This window comes from Thamnophis elegans, chromosome 11, assembly GCF_009769535.1.
Source record: "Thamnophis elegans isolate rThaEle1 chromosome 11, rThaEle1.pri, whole genome shotgun sequence".
NCBI classification, from domain to species: domain Eukaryota; kingdom Metazoa; phylum Chordata; class Lepidosauria; order Squamata; family Colubridae; genus Thamnophis; species Thamnophis elegans.
The window spans coordinates 18,661,552-18,677,132 of record NC_045551.1 but is presented as its reverse complement, the minus strand read 5'-3'; the positions used below and the strand labels follow the sequence as shown (position 1 = coordinate 18,677,132).

The following is a 15,581-nucleotide window of genomic DNA, read 5'->3' as shown; positions in this document are numbered from 1 at the left end:
TTTAACAGATGATAGAATACTTAATATTGAAGGGCATGATTTGGTGTATGGTTGGCATGCTTATCTGCTATACAACAAAAAGGTGGATAAGATTTTCAAAAGTCATATTTTAAGGAATGCTCTACTGCGGGTTTGGAAAAAATATCAATACAAAGTAAACAATAAGATACCCATGTGGGCTATCCCCAGACACGCAATAGAAAATATGAACATAGTACAAAAACAGGGTGTAACTATTTATAGATAGCTTCTTACTGTAGAAAGAAGTGTATTACAACTGAAACCCTTGGATGTACTAAAAGAGGAAAAGGCAATTCAAACATGGTTTCAGTACGGGCAGTTATAGGCTAGATGGAAAATAGATAAAAAAATTGGCTTTATGCAAGTCGAGGATAATTTCCTTAAACAAATTAGAGATCAAAGTCCAATGCATATAAAGAGATTATATAATGTATTAATAGAAATTGACTCGGAAACAGAACTAGTTAAAGACTGTATGATAAAATGGGCTCAAAATGTTGAAGAACCAATAATGTTGGATACATGGGAAAAGATTTGGGTGACAAATGTAAAATTTACACAGGCCCAAAACCTGAGAGAAAATTTTTATAAGATGTTTTATAGATGGCATTTAGATCCTAAAAAAATGGCTTCTATGTATTTGAATTTACAACCTAAATACTGGAGATGTGATTGTGTGGACGCTACATATTTTCATATATGGTGGACTTGCAAAAAGGTTACAGCATTTTGGATAAAAATATAGTGGATTATGCAAAATGTTCTTTAAAAAAGGATAAAGTTTACCCCTCAGTTATTTTTGTTAGGCATAATTACTGATTGTACAGTTGTAGAGACTAATCTGATATTGCATTTAATAACTGCAGCTAGATTGTTGGTGGCGCAATACTGGAAGAAGGAAGATTTGCCTACTATTCAAGAATGGACATTGAAAGTAACAAACCTAGCCGAGATGGCCAAAATTTCTGCATATCTTAAGGACCATTCAAACGAGAGATATAAACTGGAGTGGAAAAGATGGATTGACTATACTCAAAATAAATATGGGACTAAGAAATTCCAGATAGCTTATGATTAGAGATCAGGAATTATAAATTATCTAGAGTTAGTCCAGCAAGGAGGAGCTAGAGTTCAATGGAAATACATTATTAACTATCTTTTTGGTTTTTTTTTTTCCTAACTGTACTTTAGATTCTCTTTGTTAAAGATTTATACCCTGTATTGGTTCTGGGAAGTCGGGGGGAGGGGAAAGGTTTGGGAGGGTTAGGGGGGAGGGTGGGGGGTGGGAACTAAACATTTGTAAAAGTTTGTTTTTTTCAAAAATGTTCAATAAAAAAATAAACGAATTAAAATATGAAAATATTTGCTTAATTGGGGATTATAATGCAATAATGGATAAAAAATGGACTATGAAAGCAAAAAGAAAAAAAAAAGGAAAAAAACGTTACCCAAATCATTTTTTGTAGCAGCTTTTAAAGTTAGCTACGTAGCCAGTTTTTTTTCGCCATATATATTTGATTGAAGCTTCCTTTATTGTTATGGGTAATTTGTTTTTCCTGGTTTTGGAGGTTATTAGTGGTATTAGTGGGGTTATCAGTGACTGTCTAGTCTCTTCTTAAAAACCTCCAGGGGTGGAACGCTCACAATTTCTGAAGGCACGCAGTTCCACTGGTTAATTGTCCTCACTGTTAGGAGGTTTCTCCTTAATTTCAGATTGCTTCTCTCTTTGATTAGTTTCCAAGCATTGTTTTTTGTCCTGCCTTCCGCTGCTGCTTTGGAGAATAATTTGATGCCCTGTTCTTTGTGGCAGCCCCTCAAATACTGGAATACTGTTATCATGTCATCTGTTATTCTTCTTTTCTTTAAGCTAGTCAAACCCAAAACCTGCAGCTTTATCCTTACCCTTTATAGTGTTAATTTTCATTATGTTGATCAATATATATGACATAATGTATTTGTTGAGTATTATAGACAATAGGCAATTCTTAAAATTTAATTTCAGTTAAAATTAAATATATAAATATATTTTGTATGAATATATAATATATTTGTTACTTAATTTACTTTGGTGCTAGTTGTTGATTAATAGTGCTACTGCAAATTGAAAATATAAATCTATGTCCTGCTAGTTTTTTTTCCCCTCGTAGCAGTACTTTTTAAAATCTATTTTAAAAATATGGCATGATTTTACTACTTAAGTATGTTTGCATGCTAATAGAAAAGAACTAGGTGGAACTAAAGCCATGTGGAGTAATCTTGTCACATATCCTTTCTCTTTTGTTTAATTAGGATTGCATGATTATAATGCAGTACTAATATAAAAATGGGCCATCACAATTCTTTCATCATATTGTATCACTGCTTTATTGTATTAGGCTAAAGCACTGCGAGAGTTGATAGAACCTCTCCATGCCAACTTGGATCCACTTCTCTTGGCCCTGAATCGATTGGACACAGAGATTGATAAAGTATTGGTTAGAGAATTTATGTCGGAGAGAATTGGCACCAACGGAGACTCATCTTCAGCCTCTTGCAAGCAACCTCTAATATCCTGCATTCAAGTAGCCAATCAATTCTTCTTGAATAACTTTGATGTTTATAAACAAGAACTGACTTTAAAATATAGACAACCAAATGCCTGGGAAAGGGGCTCCAGGAAAGGGGCAAACCTGTTACCAGTTGTATTGATTTTATTTTCAAATATACATCCTTTCTACAGAGGAACTAGGCACAATATCAGATCAAGGCTACATGGAATTTAGTTACACAGAATTCAGCCTTCAGTGTAGGGAAAATAGAAGGGAAAAGCAGGTTATTAGAGGAAATGAACAATGGTGTTACTCAGGTGTATTCTGCATTCTTCAAGGAAAGAGGGATCAAATGCAATTTAGCTGCTCTTTTGAAAATGGACTTCCATCTAAAGTGGAAAACGCTAATATTTTTCTCCACATTAGTGAAGGAAAATAATTATTGTATAATAGTAATTAAATGCATCCTGTCAAAATCAGCTGTAAGTGCACTGTGTTTATACTGTATTTTCTTGGAATCAAATGCTTTTATTTTCATTAAGGTTTGATCTAAAGTTGTACATGCAACAGACCTAAAATGAGTGAAAGAAAGAAAGAAAAGAAAAGAAAGAAAAGAAAGAAAGAAAGAAAGAAAGAAAGAAAGGGAGAGAAAAAATAAAAAAAGAACCATAGTTATTTTGCTAAGAGATTCCTTCCTGCACTCTCTTCTCATATTTTCCTTTAAAGCAAAATTGAGAAACAGAGATGAGCCTGAAGAAGGAAATATGCAGATACTAGTGGTGATATACAAGTGCGCATTTCAATTTAAAAACTTTAAATTACTCAAGATTGGAATAGATCCAATTATAAATAAACAGGACTATCACTGTTACTTCTTTCTTAACTCTTGGTTTCAATAAGTTTATTTAGGAGTCTGGATCACTTTACAAATGATGCACAAATTCCCATTTATGAAGGTCCACCATAAAATATTTCAAACTGTGTAGATAATTTTATATCACCTTAAACTGTAGGACTTTAATGCAAGTGGTGCTACTTTGCATCAACTACATGAAATACTCTCTAATTTAGCCAGTTTACTTTCTAATCTCTAAGCTTGCAGGTAAGCTTTTTATCTAAATGCCTGTTTAAAGATTTAAGACGTGTTTATCAAAAGATTCCATATCTATTCTCCTCCAAATATATTGGATTTCAAACTCTTATTATCACTAGCCAAGTTGTCCAAGTATCCTACTGACTAGAAATTATGTTATTTGAAGTTCAACATATCTGAAAGGTATGAGCTGGAGAATGGTCTAGCATGATTGTACACAGCATCCTATAAATCATTGTTTACCTGTAATTCTATGATTAGATGTTGTTTTCTCTCTCTCTTTTTTGGCTGAAGGTATTCTGTAATGTAAGTGCTAATTCTTGATATTTTGTACAATACTATGGACAGAAAATTCTAAAATGTATTTTGAAATGTTTTATTTCTGTCAGGTCCATGTACAGTATTACATTATGCCTATACCAATAAAATATATAGTTATTTATATAATATTTCACTTTCTTTAGAATAGTGAATTGTATTTTTTTTCAGAAGTGAATCCATATACATTTGCATATCCATATACAACATAGATGTAAGAAAATCCTAGCAATTTATTATGCATTTTAAAAGGCTGTATATTGTAGAAGAAGCAGTGGGAACTTTATTACAATTCCTGTAGTTTACATGCAATATTACTAGACTGGTTTAGGTGTTGTTGTTTTTTAAACAAAAACAACATCAGTTTCTATTAGTATTTATGAGCACAAATTTAATGTACAGTTTCATCCAAATAAATGATTAATTCCATGGTATTTAAAACAGGAACAAATTGATCGCATTTAGACATGATCCACTTTGGGTGCCATTTTTGTAAAAATAGACTTCCCTGGAAACCAAAATTTTCCAATTCCAGTCGTAGTTGTAATATGAAATTCATTAGTTGCTATTATTAAATTATTTGTTCATTGACTACTTTTGATTGAATGAAGTTGCATACTGACTGTTTTTATTTAATATATACTCTAAGGAACCACTTTCTATACTATACTTTTACTGAGCAAAAGCAAATGTTAGTTCTTTATATAAAATTTCCACTGAAATACTTTATTCGGATTCTATAAATCATTGCTTAATGCATGATTTTGTAGTTTGAACAATTTATCACTAAAATGGCATGGAACTTTATGACTAAATTTTGTAATTGAATAAAAATGGAAAAAAATATTAGGGAGGAAACATTTCAAATTAGAACTTAAAACATATAGATTCCCACTTTACTTTTGAATGATGGCTGATTTGCTACACTATCAAAAGCAGAAATGATATCATAGTGATATCAAAATGTATTAAAATTTTAAAATAGGCATTTCTTCCTCCAAAAGTGAGCAATTAGTTACATTAAATGTGCCTACCTTTGTCAAATGTCTCTGTATTGTCAGTAACAAAATTTGTATTATACTATTTTGGAGATAAAACAGTTTTTACAAAAGAGAAAAGATATTTTAAATTACTTCATAACTGTAACTTGGAAACAAATTAATAAGAATTTTTGTATTGTCACTTACTGGATGAGTCAGGGTATCATACAATGATTCAGAATTTTCTTGATGTACTTCTTACACCAGCTTTAAAAAGAAATATAACCTATATATTTTCTCAAGATATTTTTGCATAATTCCTGTATAAATAATGAAAGGTTTTGGGTTGTTATTTGACATGGAAAATCTTACCAAAATGTTTATACATAGAATCTCCAACATGTTGCCCCCATCATTTCTATGAAAGCAATAAGGTCTTGGACTCATCAATCCAAAGCAAAGGAAGTATAGTTTTGGTTTTGAAGGATTATTGTCTTCTGATTATCATCACCTGTTGTACTTGTTAATTGTGTCTTCAACATATTATTTAAGCTACGTGCAAGATACACATGCTATTAAGTTGCTTATATATGTATTACTGGAACATCTGCCTAATATACTGTAGAAAGCTAACTACAGTAATAGTATAGATGCAATATATGACCTGTGTGGATACCCAATAAAAAAGTTATGCTCCGTCATTCAGCACTGTCATGGAATATAATTACGTATACTGCTTGTATGAGTTTATTTAGTATGTTCAGTAAAATATGCAGACTGACAAGCAGATCTTTTAACCTTATGGAAATGAAAAAATATTCATGTTTGAATCATATATTGATAAAGAAAATGTCTCAGGTTCATTGAGTGAGTGAATGAATGAGTGAGTGGAAATAATTTCCCCTGCATTTGAAGCTGAGCTCAGCTGTTCTATTAAGGAAACTTTTTTTTACATACAGACCAAAAGGCAATGTCCAAATATGTTAACTATATTACAGCATCTGAAGTAGCATTTCTGATCTGAGAAAATAATATGTATGTTCTTTATTCTGAGCTGAATATTTATTTTAGGCAACAGTGGTTGCCTAAATTCATCCAAAAAAACCCTGTCTTATATTATTTATTATAATTGCATCTTTATCTACTAGGCCTCTACAATGATGTACCATAAAAAGTCAATGAAATTATTTTCTGATCTCAGAATTAAAAAATACCCTACCAATTAATCTGAAATCTTTTGAGTTTCCCTCATTTCTCCAAATTGCTGTGTATGTTCACCACAGGCTTGTATAAACAAGGCACTATGAACTCTAGCTGATCAGATTATGGAGGCTGAAGCCAAATACCCAGATTTATTGGCCATTATTCTAGGTCCGTGATGGTGAACCTATGGCATGCGTGGCACAGGGAGCCATTTATTAGGGCACACGATGTGTTGCCCTGTCAGCTCCAGTGCACACGCACATACTGGCCAGCTGACTTTGGCCTTCATTTTTGCCCATTTTTTGCCCGTCGGAGGCTTTCCTGAAACCTCTGGAAGGCGAAAAACAACGCAACACACAAATCGGAAGTCTCCTGAAGCCTCCGGAGGGAGAAAAATGGCCCTATGGGCAACCTGGAAATCCATTCCTGAACTTCTGGTTTGCCTGTTGGGCAATTTTTTCGCCCTCCGGAGGCTTCAGCCGCCTGAAGCCTTTGGTCGGAGCGTTTTCACCCTCCCCAGACTCCTAAAAAGCCTCTGGAGCCTGGGGAGGGCGAAAAATGCACGCCAAAAGCAGGGGGGGCATGGGGTCACGCATAAATGCACAGGGGGGTGGGGGTGGCACACGCATAAAATTATGGATGTGGGCATGTCTGCGCATGACACCCCTGCACTCCCCCCACTTTTGGCATGTGATGGCAAAAAGGTTACCCATCACTGTTTTAGGTGATTCAACAAAGGTAACTTAAAGAAGGAGCTTCCAAAATATTTTCAGCATGTCAATTGTCCCACCAGAGACAAGAACTTTAGACCACTGCTACACAACACTAAAAGATGCTTATTGGCCCTTACCATGAGCAGCTGTGGGCCACTCTGACCATTGCATGATTCACCTTGTACCTGCTTACAGACAAAAACTTAAAGCCATGAAACCAACAATTAAATCAGTGAGGACTTGGACTGAGGAGGCAAAGTTAAAGCTACAGGCCTGCTTTGACTGCACTGATTGGAATACTTTTGAAGATACCTCTGCAGACCTGGATGAACTCACAGGTACTGTAACATCATATGTCAGCCTCTGTGAAGACCTATGTTTACTGACCAGGAACTTGCAAATATACAATAACAATAAATCTTGGTTCACAGCTAAACCTAAGCAACTATGTTGTTCCAAAGAGGAAGCCTACAGAAAACGTGATATAATGCTGTACAATCAGGCCAGAAACGTATTAACAAGGGAGATCAGAGCAGCAAAATGAAGCTATTCAGAAAAGCTATGGAATCAGTTCTCAACAAATGAAGCAGCAAACATGTGGAAAACTCTTAAAAATATCACCAGTTACAGCAAACCATCTTCCCAGGCTGAAGGAAAACAACAACTGGCAGATGACCTGAACATGTTTTACTGCAGGTTTGAAAGGAAACTACAGCTGCCTATCTCCACAACCCCCATCCCAGACATACCATCAACAGCCAAACCTTCTACAACTAATCCTATTCTATTGGGTTCACAACCCTTGGTGATCAGAGAAAGGGAAGTGCAAGATCTATTTCACAGACAGAAGCCAGGAAAACCACCAAGTCTAGATAAGATAACTCCTTCTTGCTTAAAAGTCTGTGCTGACCAATTGACCCCCATCTTCACCTGAATCTTCAACAAATCACTAGAGATGTGCCATGTTCCTTCTTGCTTCAAATGCTCCACTATCATCCCAGTGCCAAAGAAGCCCTCCATCAAGGAACTGAATGACTACAGACCAGTTGCTCTAACGTCTGTAGTTATAAAAACCTTTGAAAGGCTAGTGATGTCCCATTTCAAAAACATCACAGATCTGCTCTTAGACAACCCACCCTGCAATTTGCATACTGAGCAAATAGATCGACAGATGATGCTGTTAATATGGCTCTGCACTACATCCTACAATATCTTGAATCTCCAATGACCTACGCAAGGGTCCTTTTTGTAGACTTTAGTTCAGCATTTAATACCATCATACTGGACATTCTTCTAGCTAAACTAAATCAACTAGCAGTACCTGAACACACTTGTAAGTGGATCACAAGCTTCCTAACAGACAGGAAGCAGCAGGTGAAGCTAGGCAAAATCACATCAGATACCTGTACAATTAGCACAGGAACCCTCAGGGCTGTGTGCTCTCTCCATTTCTCTCTATATACCAATGACTACATCTCAAACAATCCATCTGTTAAACTACTGAATTTTGCAGATGATACAATAGTGATTGGTCGCATTCGAGACAACAATGAAACCTCATATAGATGGGAGATTGAACAACTAGCCTCATGGTGCGACTGGAAGAATTTGGAACTGAATACACTCAAAACCATAGAAATGGTGGTAGACTTTAGGAGAAACCCTCTTATACTACCACCTCTTACAATATTATACAACACAGTATCTACAGTAGAGACCTTCCCATTTCTAAATTCTATCATATCTCAAGACCTAAAATGGACACCTAACATCAAAAACATCACCAAAAAGCACAACAAAGAATGTTCTTTCTGTGCCAACTCAGGAAGCTCAAACTGCCCAAGGAGCTGCTGATACAATTCTACAAAGGAATTATTGAGTCTGTCATCTGCAACCCAACAGGACAGACACAGACTTCAGAGGATAATCAAAACTGCAGAAAAAACAATCACTGCCAACCTGCCTTCCATTGAGGATCTATAGTAAAAAAGAGGGCCATGAAAATATTTACAAACCACTCGCATCCGGGATATAAATTGTTTCAACTCCTATACCAAAATGACGCTATAGAGCACTGCACACCAAGACAACTAGACACAAGAACAGTTTTTCCCAAACACCAGCACTCTGCTAAACAAATAATTCACTCACCACTGTCAAACTATTGACTAAGGCTGCATTACTATTACTATTAGTCTTCTCATCATTCCTATTACCCATCTCCTCCCACTTATGACTGCAGGACTGTAACTTTGTTGCTTGGAACCTTACAATTTATATTGATATTGATTGTTTCCTGATTGCCTATTTGTACCCTATGACTATCATTAAGTGCTATACCTTATGATTCTTGATGAATGTATCTTGTCTTTTTATGTACACTGAAAGCATATGCACCAAAGACAAATTCCTTGTGTGTCTAATCACACTTGGCCTAGTCAATTCTATTCTAATCTGCCATCAAAATGTAACAAGAATCACTGAAATAATATACATTTGAGTCCTTTTGTCATAAGGTGATTTTTTTTTAATACAACTGCCTCATCTAATCCATGACCTTAATTGTATTTATGTTATTTAAAGTGCTTTGACAAATGTGCTAGGTCAAGGGCACATTCTTTAGAAACATATTAGTCTTCAGCTAATTTGATATAAATTTTAATTGTATTATTATTCTCTGCACTTTTTGTTAATGGCTGCCTCTTGACATTCAGGTAAGAATTGGCTGTTTCTCTGTACTGACATGATCAATATCTTATGTTGTATAAATTGCAATGTGACTTAACAGATAAAAACACCATTGTTCAAATCTGGTCTTAAGTCATTTACTTTGAAACTTCAGCTAAGTAATTTTTGAAGATTGTATACTAGGGATTAGGCAGCCAGGGATTTACAATTTAATATCAAATCAATATACAGTATTTATATTCCTAATTTGAGAATATGGAATATTTCTTATTTCAAATTTGTTTATGAGCAAAAAAAGGCCAACTTTAGTTAAAAGTTTTATTTTTAACACAGTTTAGATGGAATCCATTAAGCCTATCAGTGATTTCAAAGTCTTTGTAAATATGATAGAAGGAATAGTATTTATATTATTATTTTGTAAGTTTTACAATGGAAAATTATAAATGATTTTCCCCTAATTTTCCTAGGAGATGAAATTTGAATGGCTAAACACAGTTCTTTCCTGTATCCAACTGCCTGTCCAACCACACCTCTGAGGATAATTGACTAATAACTAATTTTTATATCAATTTTTTTTCATATAGAAAACACATGAAGTATACACTATAATAGTTTGGTCAGTTTATTACAAAAAAATTAGCATATGGGTTTCCTGCTGGTTTGTATTTTGTGAAATATTGATTGGCTTAATACATTTTTGTGCAAATAGCTTACTGACTATACTAAGTGTGAACTGAGGTGGCAGATACTGTAAATCAAATAAAGAAATAAAAAATAAGAAAATTAAAACCAGACTTGGAAAAGTTTGGAGACTGGTAGCAAGTTGTTTAAACAAGACTATACCTCTTGTTCTGTTTTACTATAGGCTAAAGTATTGTTAATACTTAAATCAACATTTACGTACTTTTTCAATCAGGCAGAGGGGTGAAATAATTGCAGTGGATATATAGCAAGAGAGACTTCTATGATTCTATTTAGTATAGGTTTATTTTTGAATAAGGTGCTTGTAAAAAGTGACATGTTTACTATTGAAACAATATTTTAGAACATTTAGAAGAATATTCATGATGTTGAAATTATGTACTCATGTATGACTTTCTTAAAAATATCTACTGAAATAAAAATCCTTAAAACCTTTCTCCACAGGCATTAGTTGTTATTTATAGATGCTTCTCTAATACTTTGAGGCTTGACAAATGTAATGAGTTAAAAATACCCTCATACCCTAAGCGTTTTGCAGAAATACAAGAATGCTAGACAATTTTGTCATGAGTCTTCTTATAGTAGCTTCCTATATAGTAACATATAATAAGTCTTGTAGATTAATGCTAACATAAATCTACAGCCACATAATTTCCTTGTGACATACTGTTGAAAGTTTAGGCATATTCATGATTATTTAAATGAAACGTTAATAGAGCAATAAGCACCGTATTGCAATATTTCATTGTATTATAATAACAAATTGAATGGAATGCTATATTGGCAAAAAATCTGATTTAAATGGAAAGCTTCTACACAGCATGAATATTATCCTTTCAAAAAATGAACAAAGAGTATTCTTTAATAGAAAACCAAAAGTCACAAAATTAATAAAAAATAGATTGAGGAAATATTCATTCTAATAGAGAAAGACAGGTGAAAGTTTACTTGGTAATAAAAATATGTATCCATGGACTAAAAGCAAGGCAATGATATATTAGCATAAGAGCTTTTCAAGTTAATTAAAAATAAAGATAATGCCATTGCACAGTTTTGATTATTTAAAATAATAGTCAAAATTAATAAATAAATGACTTTATTCTCTATTATTACTTTTTGAATTATTTTTCTTTTTTCCTTTCCCCATTGCTCCCATAGGAATTGAATTTAAAGTTTGGAAAATAATCTATAAAAATAGTGATAGCACTAGCACTTAGAGTTATATACTGCTTCACAGTGTTTTACTGCCCTCTCTAAGCGGTTTTACCAAGTCAGCATATTGCCCCCAACAATCTGGGTCCCCATTTTATCCACATCAGAAGGATGGAAGGTTGAGTCAACCTTGAGCCTGGTGAGATTCGATTTGCCAAACTGCTGGCAGCCAGTGATCAGCAGAAGTAGCTGCACTCTAACCACTGCGCCACTGTCACTCTTATCTAAGAATCTCTGTCATTTTCATTTCCATTTGAAGTCAGTTCATGTTAGTCAGGTCATTTCTATTTCTCTCTGTGTGTGTGAATATGTGCCATGTTTCCCTGAAAATAAGACAAGGTCTTATTTTCTTTTGCCCCTCCCCCCCAAAAAATATGGCCTTGGCCTTATTATCGGGGGAGTCTTATTATTTTAGGGATGCAGGAGGTGGCAAGCGTGGAACTGCATGTCATGTCACCTCCCCTCCCTGTTCTTTGCACTGGCCGAGAGGCTGGCCAGCACTGCCCTGATGTGTCCCGCCACTGCCCTGCATCGGGTTAGGCTTTCTTCACGAGGGGGACAATCCAGCAGTGGAAAGCACCTTGTAAAAAAAACCTCATAAGTTCAACTTCCCTGGACAAAACAATGAGGAACACAACGGAGCTGCAAGTCTCGGGTAGGACACGTATCTCGCAGCCTAACACCTCTCACCCTGCCCCAATGCTAACAGAATCCTGGCTGCTTCCCTTCCCCACCATCTCTTTAGCAAGAGGGGTGGCAGGTGGAGTGGGGGAGAAGTGAGAGACATGGAGCGAGATGAGGCTCCTCTTGCCATCTCCTCAACCCCCCCCTTGCCAGGCATAGCAGGCTTCCTCTGCAGCTTCCAAGCCAGGGCAGAGAGGCAGCAAAGGGTGAAACACTCAACCCTGGCGATGAATCAGATGCTTCACTGGAGAAACCGCCCCACACCAGCCCAGACTTCCTAAATCTCTCGCTTCCCAGGTCGTCCCCTTTGCAAAAATAGCAATAGCAATAGCAGTAGACTTATATACCGCTTCATAGGGCTTTCAGCCCTCTCTAAGCGGTTTACAGAGAGTCAGCATATTGCCCCCAACAATCTGGGTCCTCATTTTACCCACCTCGGAAGGATGGAAGGCTGAGTCAACCCTGAGCCGGTGAGATTTGAACCGCTGAACTGCTGATCTAGCAGTAGCCTGCAGTGCTGCATTTAACCACTGCGCCACCTTGGCTCAGTGGTTAAAAAAAGCACAAACCGATGCAAATGCTACCTCCAGCCACCTCTTCATCCTGGTGAAACTACTCTTTGAAAGGATGATCTGCAGGCCTTTTCTCCTCACAGGGCTTCTCCTGATGTTCCAGGTGTGAAGTAACATCCTGTAAAGAAAGGCATGGAAATCCATACAACTGGAATGTCGGAGAAGCCCTGTGAGAAGACTCTGTTGCCGATGTGCAAGAAATCTCCCCCCCCTTCAGATAGTCTTGTGGGCGGGCTGGAGAGAGAGCGTCTTCAATGAACTTCGCTCTTTGTTTGTGTCTCTGCAGGTGGCAGCGTCAGCAATGTCTCCTTGCAGAGCTCCTTCCTCCTTCTCTCTGGTCTGATTCTCAAATATTTTCAAGCAAAACACTGCCAAGAGAGGGAAGTATCCCTTCCCCCTCCCTCGCCAAACTTTGTGTGTAGGCATGACGTTTCACAAAGCTCCTTAATCCATGGCTATTGGCTCCCTCATTTTGTGTTTTTATACACGTACCAACATACTCACCCTACCTGGGGATTCCCCCTCCCAAGATTCCTTTTCCAAGGAAAGAAGAGCGCTGGGGTGGCACTAGACATTCCCCCCAACCTGGCTTCTCTCAGCCACAACTGAAACCCTGTGGACCACTTCTCTGCTAGAGTTCTGCCAGAGCTTGGTTCTGGGAGAGACTCTTGGATAGCTGAAGGGGGGGCTGAGGGCAATAGGTGAGATGTAGCTGATTGCTTCCTTTTTGCCTTCTCTCCCAAAGGTGCTCCTCGGGCACAGCCACTTCTGCAGCAGGAAATTCGACCCTGCCTTCCGAAGGGTACTGTAGCAGCAGCTATCCATAATTTTTTTAGCCTTAGCCTTATTTTGTCCCCATCCACGTGGCTCACTAGGCCATGTGGACCAGGACGAAATAATGATGAAAAAATTGTGGATAGCTGCTGCTACAGTATCCTTTGGAAGACTGGTGCGAGGTGCATGGGGTGCATCGCTTGGTTTCCTGCTGCTTTTGTGGCTGCAATCGATGGCAAAAGCAGCCGCATTGCGGGAGGCCACAGCATGAGCAACACCCACAAATCAGCTGTTTTGTGAATGGCAGCCCGAGCAGCTCAGCTTATCCGATTATGGAGCCAAGAAGCGCTGAGGTGACCAGGGAAGGGAAGGGCTTCCTCCTGTGCTGGCCACGCCACCCTTTCACTAGGGCTTATTTTGGGGAAATGGCGTATATTTACACCCACCCCAAAAATCAGGCCAGGCCTTATTATCAGGACATGTCGTATTTTTGGGAAAACACAGTGTGTATGTGTGTGTGTGTGTGTAGACACACACACACACACAAATATATTCGTAGATTTTCATGGGTGTAGGTATGTTGGTCTTGTTGTATTCAGGTCTTTTCCCACGTAAGATTCAATCTTACACGGGAAAAGATCCAAATACAACAAGACCAGCATAGATAGATAGATAGATGATAGATAGATGATAGATAGATAGATAGATAGATAGATAGATAGATAGATAGATAGATAGATAGATAATAGATAGATAGATAGATAATAGATATAGATAGATAGATAGATAGATAGATAGATAGATAGATAGATAGATAGATAGATAGATAGATAGATAGATAAGGGAGGAGAGCTTGTGGCTTAGAGGTGATTACAACTGCCTAACATGTAAAATATTCCAAGCTCAAATCCCAGTAAAAGTATGGCTAGCTGATGAGAGCTAAATAGCTTGAATTAGATCTATACTAGTCTCCATTTATTTATCAGCAAAAAATTATATATCTACCATATTTTTTAAAAAAAATTAAAAAATTAATGGGGGTACCTAGGTGCTCCCATGTTACACCCCTCTTAGGCAGCCTGCACTGGTTGCCAATTGTTTTCCGGGTGTGATTCAAGGTACTAATTATGACCTCTAAACCGCTCCATAGATTTTTAAGAGAGATGGAATATGACTAGAGCACAGGTGTCAAACTGGATTATTTCAGGGGGCGGATCAGCATTGTAGTTCTCCAAAGGCTGGTGGGAGGGCAGCAGGGCTGGATGGGATGGACACCTCCTACATCACTCTGCTGGTTGAAAATGGGCCATGGGGAGGCCCCATGGGACCTCTGCACAGCCTGTTTTTGGCCTCCTCGTTTTCCAGCAGCACTCTGCCAGCCAAAAACGTGCTGCACAGAGGTATCCACACAGGTATCCACTTTTGGCCAGCAGAGTGCTGCAGAAGGCTGCAGAGGCTGAAAACGGGCTGCAGGGGCCCCGCAGCCTGTTATGGCCAGCAGAGACTCCACGAGCCAGTCCTTTCATATTTCAAGGCTAGCCCCGTTGGCCGGATTTAATCACCCCGCAGGCCACATCTGGCCCGCGACTCTTGAGTTTGACATTCCTGGTCTAGAGTATCAGCATTCTGGACTTTTGTGTAGTTTCAATCTCATGAGATTAACAAAACATAAATGTTCAGTTGCCATTTTTTTAATATTGTAAGAGGGATTGTTTTTTGTTTTTGTTTTTTGTTCCTGATGTCTTGAAGTGTACAAGGTTAGAAATAAAGTCTTGAAATATTTTATATTTATGGACTTTATATACATTTTGCCTAGAATACTGAAGAAAATCCCTTAGAGTCCATTTTTCTGGTCTCTATTATCTGTGGTTGTTCTAATTATAAAACAAACATTTAGAATCCAATACGCAACACTTCTTTTTCAGCATATAGAATAGCACTGTACGTACCCTCATTAATACTGAACACTCAACTAAGTTGACTTAAACTCTAAGAGCCCAGTGAATACACTTTAGCGCTGTGTGGATTACAATTTAATATTGTTTCCTAACTTTTTAAGATGTTGATATGTTTTTTTCCTTCATGATATCCTA

At 37.1% G+C, this 15,581-nt stretch overlaps 1 protein-coding gene across 5 annotated transcripts in view; it reads left to right on the top strand.

Annotated features, from left to right (window-relative positions):
• Positions 1-15,581, top strand: part of CNKSR2 (connector enhancer of kinase suppressor of Ras 2) — a 296,044-nt gene that overhangs the window by 279,324 nt on the left and 1,139 nt on the right. For 4 of the 5 annotated variants that reach the window (XM_032226612.1, XM_032226611.1, XM_032226610.1 and 1 more), the window contains one exon: positions 554-568. The exons of the other annotated variant lie outside the window; for it this stretch is intronic. In XM_032226612.1, coding sequence (XP_032082503.1) covers positions 554-568 — 15 coding nt within the window. The remainder of the gene's footprint in view (positions 1-553; positions 569-15,581) is intronic. 5 annotated transcript variants of the gene reach the window in all.